Consider the following 19221-nt stretch of genomic DNA (forward strand, 5'->3'; position numbering starts at 1 on the left):
GAAACAGGGTACTTTGGAAGAGGCAAAACTACTTAAGAACCTATTCTGTATTGATGGAATGGGTTTAACTTGAATTACCTTGTTATTTTGTGGAAGGCAGATCTATCTTCACTGGAAACAAAGGTATTAAATTCCCCTTTGGATTTAAGAAAGAGTAATTAATTAATTTTAATTACTAATAATTAAGATTAATGCTTACTGGAAAATCTAAGAAATGTGAGGGCAACTGGGAATATTGGAAGTAAAAGGAGACAATGTTATTAAACTGTAAAATTAGAACCGGAATGATAAAGAACAAAGCTTTTACTTTACAGATAAGGAACTGGAGGCTTCACATGTTGAATGATCCAAGGCACAAGGTCTCTTACACTGTAGGCAAAGAGCTCAAATCTTTTGCTGGCTAAGATTTTATACACTACAGACCGATCAGCTTTTGCCTGAATTCCTGCAGAAAAACCGTTATCCTAATTTCCCTTCTTTCACTCCAAACGCCCTCCACACAGTGTTTTGATCTGAATTTCATCTTTCGAATAGATTTCTCTATTGGAAATAGTCTTCATTCAGTTTTAGAGCAGGAGGTAACCCTGCAGATCTTGATCTAGTCCAAATCCCTCACTTGGGGAATGGCAGGATGAGAAGGTGTGGTTGCAGTCTTCAATTACTTTTTAGGGCTTTCAAGTAGAAGAGGGATTTGAAGTTCTGTATAATCTCCAACGGGTGGAGCAAATTTATATAGAATTTTAGGAACTAAATTTCAATTCATCAATTAGAGCTGCCAAACACCAGAATGTGCTTCTTTCACAGGTTAAGCTCCTTAAGTTCCTTCATAGGTAAGCCTCTCCTAAGATGTCCTAGCAGAGGAAAGTTGCAGAAATACATGCCAGACAAAGACTGTAGCAAACTGTTAAGATTCCTTTTAACTAACTGAATGATACTACTTAAAGTAATTCCAAACCAAGTAAAGTGTTACAGTGAAATTTAAGTTTCTGGTTTAATTTAAATAAGTTTAGCATGTGAGACATCCCCAAACATGTTGTTAAACCAGATAATGCCATCTCCCCATTAAAGAGATCAGAGTGGTATGTGTGAAAGGGAGGAGGCTGCAGGGGGAGTCACTTACCTGCTTCCTATAACAACTGAAAAAAAAAAAATCAACTGGTAATCAACATCTTATTTATCCAAATAATGTCATTTCCCCATGAAAAGGACCAGTATGTATACGTGAGAAAGAACATGAAGGGGGAGGCTACTGGGAGAGCCACTCACCTGCTTCCTGTAACAGCTGAAAAATACAACTGGTAATTTTATTTGAGATTGCAGCTTTTCCTTCAAGGTGATTCTTTCTGGCTGCATTTCCTGCTGTGATCTGGTCCTTGGACTGCAGGAGGACTTTTCCTGGACTATCCAACAATTCATAGACTTCTTTTGTTTTACCCTCATAGAGTTTTTTACCTATCTTCAGTACTGTGGAAATAAAACAGAAACATCAGATTTCAGGAAGTTTCGTAGAGAAGATAATTTAGAAGACTAAATTGTCTAGAACGATGAATCAGTGAACATAGCATAATTAAATAATTTTAATAAAAATGAACTCATCTGCATAGAACCTTACACTCTACAATTTTCAATGCATCATCACATTTCATTCATAAAATTTTGTCACGAATTTTAATTATGTAAATAATTATATGGATTAGGAAACTAAGTATCAAAAAGTAGAGGTCACACAGTTAAGAAATAGCAGAGCCGGAAAAAACCCTGTCTTCCGATATCTAATGCTGTGTTGTGCTCTTTTCACTATCAACCTGCCTCTCTCACAGCAGAACTGAAGTAGAATTAGTTAAAATACATTAAAATTAATGCAACAACATGAGTAGTTTCATATATGTTCTTACAATACAATAACTAAACTAGCTTGCAGGGAAAAAAATGCTGTATTTTTCCCGTCTTCTGCTTTCCATGGCAGACAAAATGGGAAAGTTCAGCCAGATGTGTTTCTTGATTTCAAGTTAATGTGCAAGAGGGGGCACCTCCATCCACTGAAGTTAGCCCATTTGGAAGCACCCCCCCCATCCTTGATCCCCTCTCCTCACTAACAGCTATAGAAAACTGTGAGAAGTAAGGACAAGAGAATCCAATTTTGATGCAGGTCATCAGACCTAAAGAAAAGTAGACTTGGGTCATTAGAAAGAATGATTTCGATGAAGATCAGAGGTAATAGACATTTAAGGACTTAAAATTTCCAAGAGGAGAAATCACCCCTCATTCTCCCAGAACATCAACTCAGTCTCAGTATCTGCATTTTTTAGTGTCCATGTGCCAGGTACTAGGGATGTACCAGTAAACCGAGTTCCTGCTCTCAAGTGACTGGAGTCTGAGGGAAGCTGAAATTAAACATCATAATAAGTATAATGTGAGAAATACACAGACTATGGAATCACAGGTTCATAGCAGGATCACTTAACCTAACCTCTGATGTCTAGACGTCAAAGAAGGAAGTCTAGAACAAAGTGAGGATTAGGCTGAGATCTGAGGAATAGTCAAAATTTAGCTGGAAGATGGCAAGGTGTAGAGAGTGGTGGTGAAAAAGACCAGCGGATGAAAGAGCGCCTGGCAGAACTTCAGTATGTTTGGAGCACTGTGTGTGTACATTGCTGTTGGGGGTGAAGGCGTGGGGAGCGGGAGCGGGTAGCAGCTACGGAGTAGAAAGGGAAGGCAGGAGATAAGCCTGAGGAATTGGGCAGGGGTCACATCACCAGTTAATGAAGGTAACAATTAAACAAAACAGTTACAATTCAGTTTAATAGTTGCCACTGCAGGGTACCTAATTCAGAGGATGAATTCCCATCCTCTTATTGTAATGTCTTGATTCACTAACAAGGTTTAAAAGGTCCTTCCAAGAATGGAGTCCCAGCTCAGGGCTCCAAATTCAGATTTCTCTATTCCCTTCCTAGAACTCCAACTTTGTAACTGAATCTCTATATCCCCCTCTCAGGCTTCTAACATGCTCTTCCCTAGGCCTGAAACACTGTTTCCTTCCCTTCCATTTCACTACTCACCCTTCGGGTCTCACAAGCCATGCTGATTGAGTTTACACTTTATCCTAGGAACAACTATAAAGCTTTTAAGTACTTCAGTAAAATGACAGAGTTTCTATATTAGAAAGACCATTATGGCTGCTGTGTGGAGCATGAAATGAGGAGGGGGTGGGTGGAAGAAAACTAGAGACTGAGAGACCACTTACGATGCTGTGGCAGCAATCTAGGCAAGAAATGTCCTGGTCTAAAGAAAAAGCAGTTGGGTAAGACTCAAGATATTTAAAAGGTAAAAGTTTTTATAACAATTGATTCAATATGGGGGATAAAAGAAGGGAAAGTTAAGATGTTGCCTGGGTTAGATAATTCGTACCTACTGCTCCTCTCTCTCGATTTAGTTGAATCGGTATGTACGTATGTATGTATTTATTTATTTACATATGGCCTCGCAGTGCAGCTTGTGGGATCTTAGTTCCCCAACCAGGGATCGAACCTGTGCCCCCTGCAATGGAAGCAAGGAGTCCTAACCACTGGACCGCCAGGGAATTCCCTGAGTCGGTATTTATTACTTAATTTTTAAACAGGGTAGGAATTTCAACTAATGGATAGAAATAACATAACATCATAGAAGACATTTGCTGTAAGTGCCAAAATGCCTGCTACAAATTCATAGATGAATTCAGAAGAGACTGATGAGGACTGAGAATAATTCATAGAGTTGACATTTAAGAGTACTGAAAAGTACAGAACTTCCACAAAGAGGTAAGAATATCTAGGACTGTGCTGTCCAATAAGGTAGTCACTAGCCACATATGGCTATGAAATACTTGAAACGCGGCTACTCCAAATTGAGATGATGTAAGTTAAGCGTAAAATACACAGTGAATTTCAATATAAAAAAAGGTTTGCAAAAATCACTATTTTTTATATTGATTACGTGTTGAAATGATACTACTTTGGATATACTGGGTTAAATAAAATATATTAAATATCATTTCATCTGTTTCTTTTTATTTTTTAAAATGTGGCTACTAGGAAACAAAGTTACATATAGTGTCACATTATATTTCTATTAGACAGAACTGTTGTAGAAGAAACAGCAAAAACAAACATAGAGAAGAGTAAACTTGGCGAATTAACCTGCCTGGAATGTAGGCTTAGGACTCATGAGAGAAAAACCTAAGTAAGGGTTGAAGAGGTAGGAAGGAAGCAGTATGCAGGATATGAATGAAAGGTTCTTCAGACTGGATTTCAATAGTTTTTGCATTGCCAGAGAACATTTTTTGGGCAATGAAGTGTCATTTAGAAACCATAAAAGTGAAAATTTGGAAAAATTAACCTGCCAAAAAAAAATGCAAGATGGAAGGAAGTGGAAGAGCAAAGATTTTAGAGATCTGTCAGTTTAGAGGTATGGCAGGGAAAATTCTGGTCTAATGCATTTATTTTATGGAGTTGTTACTTGTTACCAGGACCATTTTGTTTAGTCTACAGTTTTTTACCTAAATTTAATTTTTCTATGTGGAAGAGAATGTAGTGACCGGGCAACACAAGGAATTTGGTTCACCCTAAGTTTAGAAATAGGGTATGGGGGCTGGGAGACAACGTTTTACAGTAAAAATAGCACAAACGATCTTTCCTGAGGATCCTAATCACGACTGGCCAAAATGATTATATAAATATGTAATATAATAAGTGCAAAGTGAAGGAAGGAAATTTTTCCCTGGTGGTTTTGTAACTCTCCAAAGCCATCACTGGCATAAAAAGGCTAAAAACACACACAAAATCTGCACAGAAAATAGCAAATTTTTCAGAAGGTTCAATTATTAACTTTCTGGAATAGCAGGTTATTATTAGCCTAACAGGAGAAAGCAAGACTTTGGTTTCAAGAGTCAACACTAGATGCTCCTGCGATTGTTTTGCAATATCTATTGATTGCAAACGCGATTTCCAAGCACCTCTCCAACCCCTGGCCATTTCTCTTCCTAATGACCCTTTGCGCCTTTTCCCCATCCCAGAAGCAGTTCTGTTTGTTTCAGAAAGTTCGGAGGCCCGGGAGCGCTTTGTTTCTGACGCACCGCTCAGCAGCGCCTGGGCCACGTGCTCGCCAGCCCAGTGGCCTAGAGGGGCGGGTGCAGGGAGACCGGGTTCTGCCCGGGGAAGGCTGCCGTCGGGGCCGCGGAGCGCGCACGTGCCGGCGTGAACCCTCGAGCTCAAGGCAGAGGGGCAGGAAGACCGTGGATGGCAGGGAGTCCCAAGTCCTGGGGACGCCTGTTACTCACCCTCGGCTGTCGCCATTATCCGGAGTGGTCTGGAAGCAGCGGCAGCTCTAGGAAGAGAGGCAGGACTCTGGAAAAGAGGAGTGATCAGAGAGGCTCACGGGGCTGGGAAGGGAGGCACGGCCCACAGACACGCCCCCGGCGGGGCCGCGTAACCCAGAGTGCCCCCTCGCGGTCTCTTCGAGCACCACCGCGGTGACGGAACCTCGGGGGTCTCTGCGGACCGAGAGGAACTTGGACTCCGGGAGCTAGCGCCTCCCGCAAGGCTTCCCGCCGCGCAGGCGCAGCGACCCGGACCGTGCCCCGCCCTGCGCGGGCGCAGTTCCAGGAAAGAGGAAAAGTGGCGCGCACTGGCGGCCCCTCCCCACCCTACAGCAGCTCGCTGACTTAGCCCCCTCCTCGGCAGCGAGAGTGGCTCAGAGGTTGGAGCATACCAAGTAGTGACGGCCGGGGGGAAAGCATGTGGGAGGGACATACAAAATTTACATCCTCTAGGAGAGAAATGACGTTAACCCCGCTAGTCTCATCATCTCAGTCTTGGGTGTTGGAAAATAACGGAGATTCCCACGTGCAGAAAAATGATCTTCCCCCAGGGCTCCGGTGGAGGGCTAGCTCCACCCCCTCAGGGCCTTTGACTCCGCCCCTCAGCCGCGGAGCCTCTCCCTCCGTCCTCGCTCATTGGTGGGCCTGTAGGGGCGGGGCAGGGTGACGGTGGGCGAGCTAATCACTCTCACTTAGGGAAAGCACGCGCCGCCGCAGTAGCGAGGGTCGAGCAGCTGGTTAGGAAGCGGCCGCAGCTGGCCCGAGCTTCTGAGGCTCACAGGCCGAACGAACAACTGGTTGGTGCTTAGACCCCTGCCGCAGCGGCGGGTCCCTCCACGTGCTTTCGGCGGCGACATGGAGCTGGAGGAGTTGGGGATCCGAGAGGAATGTGGCGTGTTCGGATGCATCGCCTCAGGAGAGTGGCCCACGCAGCTAGATGTGCCGCATGTGATCACTCTGGGACTCGTGGGGCTGCAGCACCGGTGAGCGACTGGGTGAGGGGTGGGGATGGCGGCGCGTGTGCTTCTCCATCTGCCCGAGCCGCTTCCCGCGGCCGGAGTTGGCGATTTCGCGGGCGCTTGAGGACCGGAGGCCGGATCTCTCTCTTACCTGGACGGGTACCTGCCGGTGGCGTCCACCAATTGCCAAGGAGTGCGCGGGGGCTACCTTGCCTCCCTGGATTTCAGCCTGTCCCCCGCAACTCTTCATATTCTTTAGGGGCTCTCCCCTCTCTTCCGGTGTCGTGCACCCCTCCTTGGTCTGGCCAGTTTATAAGGCTCCGATTCGCTTGGACTAGCCCAGTCGGGGTTCTTTCTTGACTGCTTGCGGGTTTTAATCTCCCAGAGCGTGGAGCGGTTCTTGTAATAGGCTTGTGTGGGGTGACTGCTGGTCCAGGACCTACAATACACCTTGAGGTTTCGCGCGGAGCCTGCAGCCACCGCCAGCTTTTGTTTGCAAGGGCAGAGCTACTGGGCAGATTGTGTATTTGAACGTAGGCATTGGGAACTTAGGGATTCAAACCCGGGGAAGCTGAATTAGTTTGGTGTTCAAAAGGAACTACCGGTTCTAGATCTCCTATGAATTAACAGAAAATAACCCAATCACAGGGAATAGTGCATCTGCAAAAAATTCATTGGTAAACGTTTTAGATAACGAATGAAAAGGTTGATAGTAAGGAAATGGCGAAATAACTCCCCTCTTTAAAAGAGGGAGAGGAGAGAAGTTCCTGTCTGACAAGATACACATTGACTTTGAAAAACTGATAGATCCTTTGAGTTAAAAAATAACTGCTTCTGTGATCTTTCCATTTTCTACTAACTGAACTAACTGGAAGTTGATATAAACAATTTCCTTAAGAAATATAAACCTAAGTTTGGCATTATCACTGAAACTATTACAAAGTTTCCATAAGGCAATACCTCAGCAACAACTTCTAGAACAGTTAAGCAACTTGGCAACAACGCTTATCAGCAGTATGGGAGCAATATGTATAAATGCATTCCAAATGATTAGCTTTCCCTCACCAAACTTAAATTAGAAGTAGTCTCTTTGCTTTTTTCAGGGTCCTGAATACTTGAGTTTGAGTTTCACATCTTGTGTGCTCCTTGTTTTCTAAGAGCTGAGAGTAACTTAGAATCTGGGATGAATCAAAAAGAATATTTCTAGTTTGGCTTACTCTAATCAGATAATTGTGGGTTGACCATAATAGAAATCTTATTTTAAAATACATTTACATTATTGAGAGGATTATATATAATCCAAGGAAAAACTAAAAGCTATTCATATGGTAGTCCAGAGCAACATTAGTTTATAACATTCTTCGGAGAAGTTATTGTGGATATTCTGTCATGGGAAGAGGTATAAAAAACAAGGGATCTTTAGAGTTGCCTGATGGTCTGTGAGAAAGCAATGAACTGACCTTGAATTTTTTTTTTAACTATTTATTTTTTAGCTAAAATAACTCAGAAAGTTCATCCCAAGATCTCCTCTTTAAATGTGTGTGTAAAGAAAAGGGGGGTGATTTTTTTTTTTTAAATGAATAACTTTATTTCTAATTACATGCACTTTTCTGCAGTGGCTTTTAAGTGAAAGGATTATGAGATAAGATAATACAAGGTAAGGGCAATAAAAATGTGATTACTACATGATGATAGAGAAAATTAAATGGATTCTATCAGGCTGCTTATTTGATGGAGCAAGTATTTGTTAAACTGTAGTATTGAAAATTGACCTTGTGATATTTTCAATAACAGTGGCAAGAAAAACAGTAGCTTCTGGGGAAGAAAGGTGTTAATGGAAAACTATTTAAATTTTTCTTGTGTAGGCATAGAATCATTAAGGTTCATTGAGAGGGCTGGTTCTTGCCCATAATCCTATCCAATTCAAAATTTTAAATTAGCAAAAGTCCTCACCCTTTAGGGGAACTGATTCTGATTCTAAGAATATGAAACTTCTTTATGCCTAGAAGATAAAATCTTCTGCTTCTCTAAGCTAGTAGGTAGGGGTCGAAGGTTAAGAAATAATGCTTTTAATAGGATGGTTAAACAACAAGGTCCTACTGTATAGCACAGGGAACTATATTCCATATCCTGTGGTACCAATAATGGAAAAGAATATGAAAAAGAATGTATGTGTATGTATAACTGAATCACTTTGCTGTACAGCAGAAGTTAACCCAACATTGTAAATCAACTATACTTCAATAAAATAAACTAACAAAAAATGTTTTAATATAGCATTGAATCAAGGAATGTCAAAATTAGAAGCCTAGATAGGTTGTTATAGTTTAATATAGAGTTAGTTATATACAGTGTACACTGGCAAGTGGTGGTTTGTTGCAGAAGGCTCTATATACCTCCTCACCCTCCTCCACTCAATGGCTAGTTTTAAAACAACAGCAACAGGAGTCAATTGATTTTTTTTTTTCCCCGTTTTTGATGAAGGGGTTTATGCCTTACACGTTTTCTTCCTAAGACATGGAATCTAGAAGGTGAAATTTCTATCACTTTTGCATTGTATTTGGTTCTGTTTTTGTCTTAGGCATAGACATTTAGTGTCAGGGATAACAGAACACCTGAAAGTTGTAATGTTATGTATTTTATATATAAAAACAAATGGAGTATCAATTACTAGACAGTCATGTACTGGATGCTTAATTCAGATGGGTTCGTCCAGAAGTACTTCTTTTTAGTAGTCTGGCTATTTGCAGATTTATACCATAGCTCTGCTTTCTCTCAGGGGGACTTTTCAATGTTAAACTAACTAGTTGTCCTCTTCAGCTGTAAAATTGTGTGTGCATGCTTGTTCGTGCCAGATTCATATAATCACCAAGTGCTTTTTCAGCCCTAAAAATGTTAGTTCAGTGGTTTGCAGAGTTCCGGACAAATCACACACCCCCTCACAGATCAGAAATCATCTTTAAACCACAGTCACATTTTATGGAGACTAGAATGACATGGACATATTTGAAGATTCCATAAAAGGAATTACTAAAATTTCATAGATTTATCCCGTGAATCAACTAGTTAGCCTTTCCTTGGTTAGTTAGGAGATGAAAATGCCTTTCAGTGAATTATCATTTCCCTGGGTTAGGAATTGAACCCTACAACTGATAAACATTTTCATACTTTTTCTAAAAATTTATGACATTTACCTGATGAAGTTGGGTCACGTAGGGGGTCTCCTGACTGCAAAAACATTCTGTACAGTCTTTTGGTTCTGTTGTTCTTTGAGGAAACTGATTTGCAGTGATCTCAGGAGCAGTTTTCTTAAGAGATACTGCCGCTGGTTCTGCAAACAGAGTATATAATGTATCACTAGAAAGGCACTTGCGAGATAGAGAGATGCACTCAGACCAACCTGGGGAATTAGTTCCCAGTTACCTTCATTTAGTTTGTTGGAAAACACAGGAGTAGATTATCAGAGGACTTGCTTTGAGTTGCATATTAAGGCTGGAGTTAACTTTTTTGATTTTTATCTCTTAGAAATAATGACCAGACATGTTACATTCCTATAGTGTTTTACACTCCCTTAGTTGGAAAAGTGACTTATCCCCAAAAGGGTCTTAAAGTACTACTGCTTTGTCATTCTGGTGAGTATTGGGAACAGCCTCTTTAACATAACACTTGAAACCTAGTCCCAAGTTTGCTAGTAACAGTTTGATCTTGGTCAAGTCTCCTTAATTTCTGAGTCTGGTTTCTTACCTGTTGGGCTAGACTTATGTATTTTAAAGGTCCGGTGCACAAATTCAGTGTATTGGGAATTATACTTTTGTGTGGTTAATCCTTAGCAGTTTCCCTTTACAATAGCGTATCCATTAAAGGGCATTAAGAGAAGGCAAACATGGGGCAACTTGTCTGATTTGTAATTTATGTCAAAAAGTGGAGAATAAAATCTTCAGCTCACTTGAGGTATAAGCATTGTTGGCAGGGCTGGGGGGCAGTGGCTTCCTGCTATTCTCCAATACTTTATTCAAAAAATATTTGTTGAGCTCTTCCTGTGTGTATGCAAGGCACTGTGATAGACACTAGGAATACTGTACTACACAGGACTGATGTGGTCCCTGCCCCTCACAGAGAGGCAACGGAGCAACAGCACAGACTTCTCTATGCCTCCATTTCCTCCTCTGTAAATTGGGGATGATGATGACACCTATACCTCATAGGGTTGTAGTAGGGATTAAATGCGTTAATATATAAAGTGCTTAGAACAGTGCCTGGATATATGCATACCCAGTGACCCTGCATCCCACTCTTGGGTGTATACTCCACAGAGGTGCATACATATGTTTATTGGGAGACATGCACAAGAATTTTTATAGCAGCATTATTCATAGTAGCCCCAATTTGGAAACATTGGATAAAGAAGGTAGTGGGATGTACGTTCCTATAATGGAAAATTCTACAGCAATATAAAAGAACAAACTCCTGCTACAAGTAAAATCATGGATGAATCTCACAAACAATGTTGTGTAAAAGAAGCTTGACATGAAAAAATACATACTAAAGAAAAAGAACATACTGTATGATTCTAAAACTAATCTGTGGTGATGGAAGTCAGAATATTGATAACTGTTATGGGGGCTAAGAGGATGATTAATGACGAAGGGGGGCCTCTAGGGTGCTGGTAATGTTTTATATCTTGACTTGAGTAGTAGTTCCATAGATGTCTTCACTTTGTAAAAACTGAGCTCTTTAACTATTTATGTGAACTCAAAACAATTCGATAAATTATAAATCTATATGCTAAAGTTGGATCATCATAGAGATCCAGAGAGATGCAGTCATTTGCTCCGTGTTGAATTTTTCGGGTAGAGAGACTAGAACTCAGGTTTTCTGAGTCTCAGACCAGTGCTTTTTCTTATATTCTCCGTTTTTCTTCTCTGTGCTATACTATATTATGTTACCTTTTCTGATACTTATAATGGGTCAGTTTGGAATTACAGCTCCATAATTAGCTGGCTTCTGCATTTGGCTTATTTGTAGAATTATCAATACTAAAATGTTACAGCCATTGCTGGCTACCTTTGGAGAAAACCAAAATTCAGAACTTACTAGTTTGTGGGGGGTTTTCCTTTTATACCCTAGTCTTCTAATAGCAATCACTGAAAAGTGTAATTTAAAGCCTCACGATAAATGCATAGTTGTGCAGAAATTTCTGATCTGGGAAAGTTTCTGTTTACTTTCTTACTTGCACTCTTAATAAGCTATGAAAGAAATCATTTTTCAGCGTTTTTTGCTCTCACACAGCTCATAAACAATGTAGTCTAATTTGTCAAGGACAGGAATAACCATCTCTTATCAGGAAAAAGCTACAGAAGTTTTTCTCAGTGTGGAAAAAGTTGGCATTTCTCAGACTCTTACCGTCTTCATGTGCTTTTCTCTTGATGCTCAAAGTTCTTGGGTTTTTGGTATGACTTTCAAATAATTCTTAAACAAGAGAACATAGGAGAAGAATCATTATATGACATCGTCTAAAATACATTAGTCTTCAAGCATTCAAGTACACTAAAGTTAGAACATTTAAGCAGTTGGACAGATGAAGAAATGAGTTTAAGAATTAGGAATATTTTGGTACAAGATTTGAAAAGACATTGAAATTCTTGACTTATATTAGGTATGTGATTTATAATAATTTAGGGGGTCATTTGAACATAAAATAGTGTTAGGAATTTATTATTGAAGAATTTCTTGCTAAGTTAAATGCAAAGGGGAAAGTTTATAGTATTTTCATTTTGAAAGGGTCAATTCCAAGGTTACCATGTTTCCATTTGGCAGTTCTGAGAGATGGTTGTCCTAGGAGGCCATCAACTTCTTCATAAAATCTCATTTTTCCTTGAGGGTTGCCATTTTTCTTTTGTAAAACTCTGTATTCATATTTTAAATTTTTGTATTTGGTACGACATTGTTTCCAGTCTCTGTCTATTCCAAACTGCATTAGTCTTCTGGCAATTTCCTCAAATATTTCTTTGTTTCTTGTGGCCCCTTCAAGCATTTGCTTAATTTTTTCGTCAGACCATATGTTTATAAGTGCTCTGACCTCATTGTCACACCAGTGTTTTCCAGCCTCTGTGTCGCTCACTGTCATAATCTGTAAATGACTTTTAGCATCTTCTAAAGGAATATGATTACCTATGAATCGACATGAGTTACAATTATTCAAACTTTTAGATACATCCTGTATTTGAATATCATTCATTTAAAACAACCTGGATTGATGTAAAGCACTGAGAATTTCAGTATAGGGATCAATTTTTTTCATATATTCATATGCAAACAAAATATTTTTTAAATTATAAGGCAGACTAATCCCCAATATTAGTGAGAATAATTTAGCTGCTTTTCATCAATAGGTATTCTTCATTGGATATTTATGAATATGGAGAGTCTCTGTATTTACAGGTTTTTTTAGTAAGAAGTGGGAATAGGGACTTCCCTGGTGGGACAGTGGTTAAGAATCTGCCTGCCAATGCAGGGGACACGGGTTCGAGCCCTGGTCCGGGAAGATCCCACATGCCGCAGAGCAACTAAGCCTGTGCGCCACAACTACTGAGCCTGCCCTCTAGAGCCCGTGAGCCACAACTACTGAAGCCCACGCGCCGCAACTACTGAAGGCCGCGCACCTAGAGCCCGTGCTCCGCAACAAGAGAAGCAACCGCGATGAGAAGCCCGCGCAGCGCAACGGAGAGTAGCCCCTGCTCGCCGCAACTAGAGAAAGCCTGTGCGCAGCAACGAAGACCCAACGCAGCCAAAAATTAAATTAATTAACTTAAAAAAAGAAGTGGGAATAGACATTTTCTTTACTCCCTACCATATTCTCTACCAACTCAGGTATAATGAGGCATTTGGGATAATACATAACAGAGATCTTCCCTGTAGCTATTTAAACTGGTATATATTAGATTTTCAGTATCAAAAGAACCTTTAAAATTCAACAATGTATATGCTGTACCTGACCCAGTGATACTGTGCAGTGCTGTAGGGCCGCCCACCTCTTCTGAGGCAGTACTTACAGTGTCTTCCTCTGTCAGAAAACAAACAGTAGCAATTTAAATTTGTTGTTCACAGAACCCTAATCTACTTTTGCAATTGAAGATTGTGCTGAAAAAGTAGTAAGACTGGATCCCAGCATCAAAACCTCAAAGCCAGGAATATTTGCCATCTGTAACCAAACTTTAAGATGCCCTTATAGGATTCACCACCAACACCAAAATGTTGGAAGTGTTCTGCCTTAAAAGTCTCAAGGCAGTATGCTCTGTTTGGGAGTATGAAAGTGCTTTGTGATCCAATTTGGTAACGTCTATCATTGTTACATTTTAATGCCTGCCAAAGTGCTCTTATATCTCTTTTTTCATTTGATCCTCATTTTAACTAAGAATGATCCTTATTGCAATACATATAAAGGAATGAAAGACTCATAAGATTTTAAGTGGTTTTAGCAGTTTTCACATTCAGATGTTAACAGCAGACAAGCGATAAATATTTTAAGGAACTTAAAATGCTTAGCCCGGTAAATATAACAGGGATTTATTCTAGTGGACCAATATATGTTTAGGATGTTTACAAGTCAGATGTTTGTAATTTGGGGAGAGCTCCTCATATGGGTATGTTGGATTGTTATGTTGAAGTACAGCAATGCTGTGACACTCTTCTTTTATCCCAGCTGTACTTTCCTATACACTGGGACATTTAAAAAAAAATCTATATTACTAAGATTAGGCGTCTAGTTGCTTGCAATCATTATTGTAAAATTAGACAAAGCTTTGTATTAGTAGATCTGCGAGGCAAAAATGTAGTTAAGAGGGCAGTAAGCATATGCAGCAATGGGTATGCGGAGATTCATATCAGGATAGGACCTGATCTTCTTATTTAGGACATGTCTGGACTATGAGACTAGGATGAAGTTTAGCTTCTGGCAACATCAAGACCTCAAATGACAGGCTGTACTCTGGACCCACATAAGGCTACCTAATAAGCTACTTTTTTAATTGAAATTTTTATTGAGATAATTATAGATTCACATGCAGTTGTAAGAAATAATAGAGATCCCTTCTAAACTTTGCCAAGTTTTCTCCCATGGTAACATTTTATAAACCATAATATTCTGTTACTTCAAGGATACTGACATTGGTACAATCTGCCACTATGATCCTGATTTCCCAGATCTTATTTGTACTCATTTGTGAATGTGTGCATGTGCACTTGCAGTGTGCATTAACTTCTATAATAATTTTATCACCTATGTAAGTTTGTGTCTTTACTATCAAGGTCAAGATACTCAACAGTTTCATCAAAAGGTTGCCCTTTTATAACTACACCTACCACCTCCTTCCTTGCCCAAACCCTTCCCCTACCCTTGCCCCAGTGGTTACTTTCGGAGAGCCCAAGTCCAAGGTAAACTTTGAGCTCAAATCTCATTTCAGCAAAACATGAATTTATACTTAAGTGAACATTTTACTTACGTGACTAAAACTGTCAGTTCCTAGGCTGAGGCACACGTTCTATTCCAGGAAATAACATTTACAGAGATTAGGTATTATGTAGAAATTTTGAGTAATTCGTTCTGGACAGTAAAATGTCATATGTGGGGGGGAGGGAGGAATTCCCTAAATTTAGTATCTTTTAAGGAAAGAGGAGCATTTAGTTTCTGTTATGTCCACCCCAACTGTGTGTACGGCAAGTCAATTCTGACACTAATTGCCCAGAATTAGCATCAGACTCTGCAGTTTTAAGGACTCAAATCTTCCACAAGACTGCCTTTACTTCACATGCCGGCCACACTTCTGGCTGCCTGGCTATAAATTCAGGGGGTGCCATGACCTCCTCAGGTTCCATAAATTTGCTAGAACGACTCTTGAACTTAGGAAAGTGCTATACTTAGGATTACAGTTTTATCATAAAAGAACTCAGGAACAGCCAAATCAAGAGGCACGTAGGGCAAGATTTGGGAGGGTCCAGGATGCAGGATGTGTCACCTTCCCAGCGTATCAGTGTGTTCATCCAAGAAGCTCACCTGAGCCAAAGTTTTCATCAACATGATTGATTTATGGCATGACCTACCTCCTGGAGGTCAGGCTGGGCCAAAATTCCAACTCTGATCACAAGGGTGGTTTTTCTGGTGACCATCCTGAAACTACCTAGAAACCCACCCTGGATCACCTCATTAGAATTAAAAACAAAAACAAAAAAAAAACCCAAAACACTTCTACCACTAGAAATTCCAAAGGTTTTGAAACTGTGCTAGGAACTAGGGGCAAAGACCAGACATAAGCTTTATTTTGTCACAGCTTTTTAAAAGTTTATTAAAGTATAAACAGTAAGAATTAGAAAAATGACACCTTTTTAATTAACAAGTTGCCTGTGTTTAAATTTATCAGCTTACCTACGTCTTAGCTTTTTTTATATACTTATAATTTTTTAAAAGTTCTCAACACTGTTTCATATGACTAAAGTACATTAGAATATATAATAATTTTACTGCTAAGTTTATCCAAATTGTATACAAAATATACAGAAGTGTTTAAATATTCCATTTTAAGGAAAACTATAGACTAATCTTCAGTCTGTTAAAAGAAATAGATGAATTGGAGAAAACAAAATGCTTGGCACGCCTTTTGAGATACTAACAATAGATACTTTAATGCCCTCTGCTGGCCATCACATTGCTAATTTTTGTGAAATTGCCAGGATAGTGAATATTTTAATTTTGGAAATACATTTTACTACAGACAAAAGGAAAATAATTTTAAGATTATTCTTAAAAGAACCATGTAGTCTTTCACATGTGATTTTTAGGCTGACGGTAAGAGTGGCCTCTAATAGGATATATGTGCCAGTCTCTACCCCTCTGAGTTGATCTACCTGTGACTGTCCTATACTAGAAAGCAGTGACTTTGGCCAGAATGCCAAGGTATTGAGGTATTCTACCTCATTTAAATAGCAACTGATATGGAGATTCATTAAGGCAATTTAATTTCTCCATATTCAGAAGAGACAGGTAGCTAGCTGATAAGATTGTCAAACACAAATTTCCCTTCAGACAACCAGCCCTTTCTCCCGCGGTAGCTTTCTGATTCCTTTTATCCTCTGTTGCCTATGCTCAGACAGGGAGAAAAATAAATTTATTTAAGATCCAAAGAAGTAGTTATTCAGTTTTCATGGGCCATTTCTTTTTACTTATTTTCTTAGGCATAGCCTAAGAGTTCTATGATTCTTTCCAGTGATTAATTTCTTCATATTTCATTGGTCATACATTTTTTAAGTGATAATTTGCTGGAAGTAGCTGATTTTTCTACCCCGAGTGGAATCAAATTGGATTTTATGTATTACTGTCTTCAGCCATCTGCTGGTATTATTCTCTAAAACCATGACAACCTGGCTGTGCTTGATGATCTTCTCTAAAAATACAGGTGCCTGAATCCACTCTACAACACACACTAAACCAAAATCTCCAGGAGTTCTAAGTTGGGAACTACTTAGTTATCCAGAATTCAGGGGTCCACAGCTCTAGCTGGATTTTTATTTGAAATACGAAAGAAGCTTATAGTATACTTTTAAGGTAGGAAAGTGTTACTTTTGGGAGATCGGTTTTATGACCAAGTGTCAACATTAACAATATGGAGCAATGGCAACTCCGATAATAATATTTATTAGTAAAATGTATAAAAACAAAATGAGGTGACCTCTACCTATTGATGTGAACTTTTTTTCTAAAGATAAATATCCATGTCTTTAACCTCAACAGAACAATCTTCCAAATAGTGGACTGGCAACTTGTGCATCAAGAGGTATATATTGCAGGTGTGCCTAAAATTCTTGCCTATTTAAATTGTTTTCATATGTATTTAGCTGCTGAGATCCATGTGGGTTTATACCTTTACTTTTATTTTCATCTGAAAGTTTAAAATAGCATTATTTCTAGAATGACTCTAAACATCCTGTTTCATATTTTCTAAATATATTCCATACTAACATGTAAACATACCAAACAACTTTTTAAAACCTATCAGTTTACATCCGACTTAATATTTTCCTTTCACATATAAAAAATTATCTTGAGGTGTTGTCCTTAAGTGAGTTTTCCAGAGGACTAACAAGCTTACATCTTCTGAATGCTAAAGTTTTTAACTTTTTTCATGGAAATCCTTCTGCCTTATTAAACACTATACGTAGTAATCTGACTTTAACTCCTAATGACAAGGGCCATTGCAGTGATACCTTTAGAATCCTTAGGAGCACAGAGCTTTGTTTACTTTTGTTGTCTCACTCTCGTCAGCTGCACATTCCTGTCTAGTTAGTCTCCTTAATTTCTCTCCATTTATACCTGTCAGTGTTCTGGCAGCTATCCTTTCTCCCATCAAGCTTTTTATCTGAAGTTTGCCAAGACCGTGGGGCACCTGATTTTTTAATCAGCATTGGTCTTTATACTTTCCAAGGCTTTATGAAGCTTTGGACTGAAAGACTACATACAAGGTCTGTGATGGCTAGGCTTCTGCTTGGGGGCTTAGTGATCCCCTCTTCCCCCAATTTTGGTTTGTGTAAAAGGCAAACCATCCGAGAGGAAACACACACTCTTCATCCCCTTACTACCCTATACCCCAGGGCAGTGGTTCTCAAATTTGAACATATATCAGAATCACCTGAAGTACTTAACAGATTGCTGGGCCTCACCTTCAGAGTTTCTGAGTCTGGATGGGGCCCAAGAATTTGCGTTTTGAATAAGTTCCCAGATAATGCTGATGCCGCTACACTTTGAGAACAACAGCCTTAGGGAACTTTACTGTCATTAATAATTTCCACCTTCCATTTCTGTATTTTGGAAATGTATTATCCAACAGTACTTCATAATGTTATAACATTCTCGTATATGTTCTTTTTTTTTAATAGATTTTTATTGGAGTATAATTACTTCACAATACTGTGTTAGTTTCTGTGGCACAACAAAGCGAATCAGCCATATGCATACACATGTCCCCATAAAACTCATCATGAAGACCTCACCCTTATGACCTCATCTAAACCTAATTATCTCCCAACGGCCCCATCTCCAAATGTAATAACAGTGGGGGTTAGGTCTTCAACATACGAATTTGGGGGTGACACAGTTCAGTCTGTAGTAGCATCTTATAATAACATCTTATGTATTTTGTCACAGACCAAAAAAAAAAAACAAAAACGAATATTGTTTTACCTGTGCCAGGGCTTTGTCTCATATCTGTCTCTCTTAGGTCTTCTGACATATTACTGACCAAGTCGTCTTCAGCTGCATCTCCAGCAATGACTGTATGAACATAGTGGGATATATGGTGGTTTGTTTTTTATTCACTTTCAGATTTGTGTTTTAAGTTCTGATATATTATTTTCCCCTTTAGAGTGAACCTGATACTAAAAACTATGGTTGTTTACTTTTCTGTAGCTTAGATTCCCCATCCTTAAACATATTTTTTAGTCTTAGGTCACTATAAATATCTGGTGTTACAAATCTCTTACTAGGTCTTCTGACATAAAACTGACAGTCATCTTCAGCTGCACCTCCAGCAATTACTGTATGAACATAATCAGGCCGCTGCTGTTGGGCTACTTGATCACCAGTTATTTTACATTTTAATTTTAATGGGGGAGATGTATAGTTCTCCAGCAGACCAGTTTCTTTTCTTGTCCACCAGTGAAACATTTTAGGACTTCTCACCACCATTTCCCAATCCTAACTCTCTATCATTTCCCTCTCTTTCCCGTAGACACACACTCATACTCTTAAGAATTAAGACTGCATCATTTAATGATGTTAAGATCCAGAAACATTATGTTTGGTAGAGGTCTTTAAGAACATCTTGTCCAGTCCGCCATTTTACATAGTCAGGTCTAGAGGAG

At 39.4% G+C, this 19221-nt stretch overlaps 2 protein-coding genes across 5 annotated transcripts in view; one reads left to right on the forward strand and one right to left on the reverse strand.

Moving 5' to 3' along the window:
* The window catches only part of PAICS (phosphoribosylaminoimidazole carboxylase and phosphoribosylaminoimidazolesuccinocarboxamide synthase), a 50180-nt gene that overhangs the window by 23433 nt on the left and 7526 nt on the right, over positions 1–19221 (reverse strand). For 2 of the 4 annotated variants that reach the window (XM_059922933.1, XM_059922932.1), the window contains 7 exons: positions 18542–18631; positions 13304–13375; positions 12112–12483; positions 11716–11781; positions 9507–9643; positions 5315–5381; positions 1267–1464 (listed from right to left, as the gene is read on the reverse strand). In XM_059922933.1, coding sequence (XP_059778916.1) covers positions 1267–1464; positions 5315–5381; positions 9507–9643; positions 11716–11781; positions 12112–12483; positions 13304–13375; positions 18542–18631 — 1002 coding nt within the window. Of the gene's footprint in view, positions 1–1266; positions 1465–5314; positions 5382–5788; positions 5807–6463; positions 6482–9506; positions 9644–11715; positions 11782–12111; positions 12484–13303; positions 13376–18541; positions 18632–19221 lie in introns of those variants that run through there. The other 2 variants (XM_059922934.1, XM_059922935.1) reach the window with 2 other exon arrangements.
* The window catches only part of PPAT (phosphoribosyl pyrophosphate amidotransferase), a 37646-nt gene continuing 24481 nt past the window's right edge, over positions 6057–19221 (forward strand). Inside the window, exon 1 of the mRNA XM_059922937.1 lies at positions 6057–6336. Within this exon, the coding sequence (XP_059778920.1) occupies positions 6209–6336 (128 nt within the window). The 5' untranslated portion in view covers positions 6057–6208. The remainder of the gene's footprint in view (positions 6337–19221) is intronic.

This window comes from Balaenoptera ricei, chromosome 5 (genome assembly GCF_028023285.1).
Source record: "Balaenoptera ricei isolate mBalRic1 chromosome 5, mBalRic1.hap2, whole genome shotgun sequence".
In the NCBI taxonomy this organism is placed as follows: Eukaryota; Metazoa; Chordata; class Mammalia; order Artiodactyla; family Balaenopteridae; genus Balaenoptera; species Balaenoptera ricei.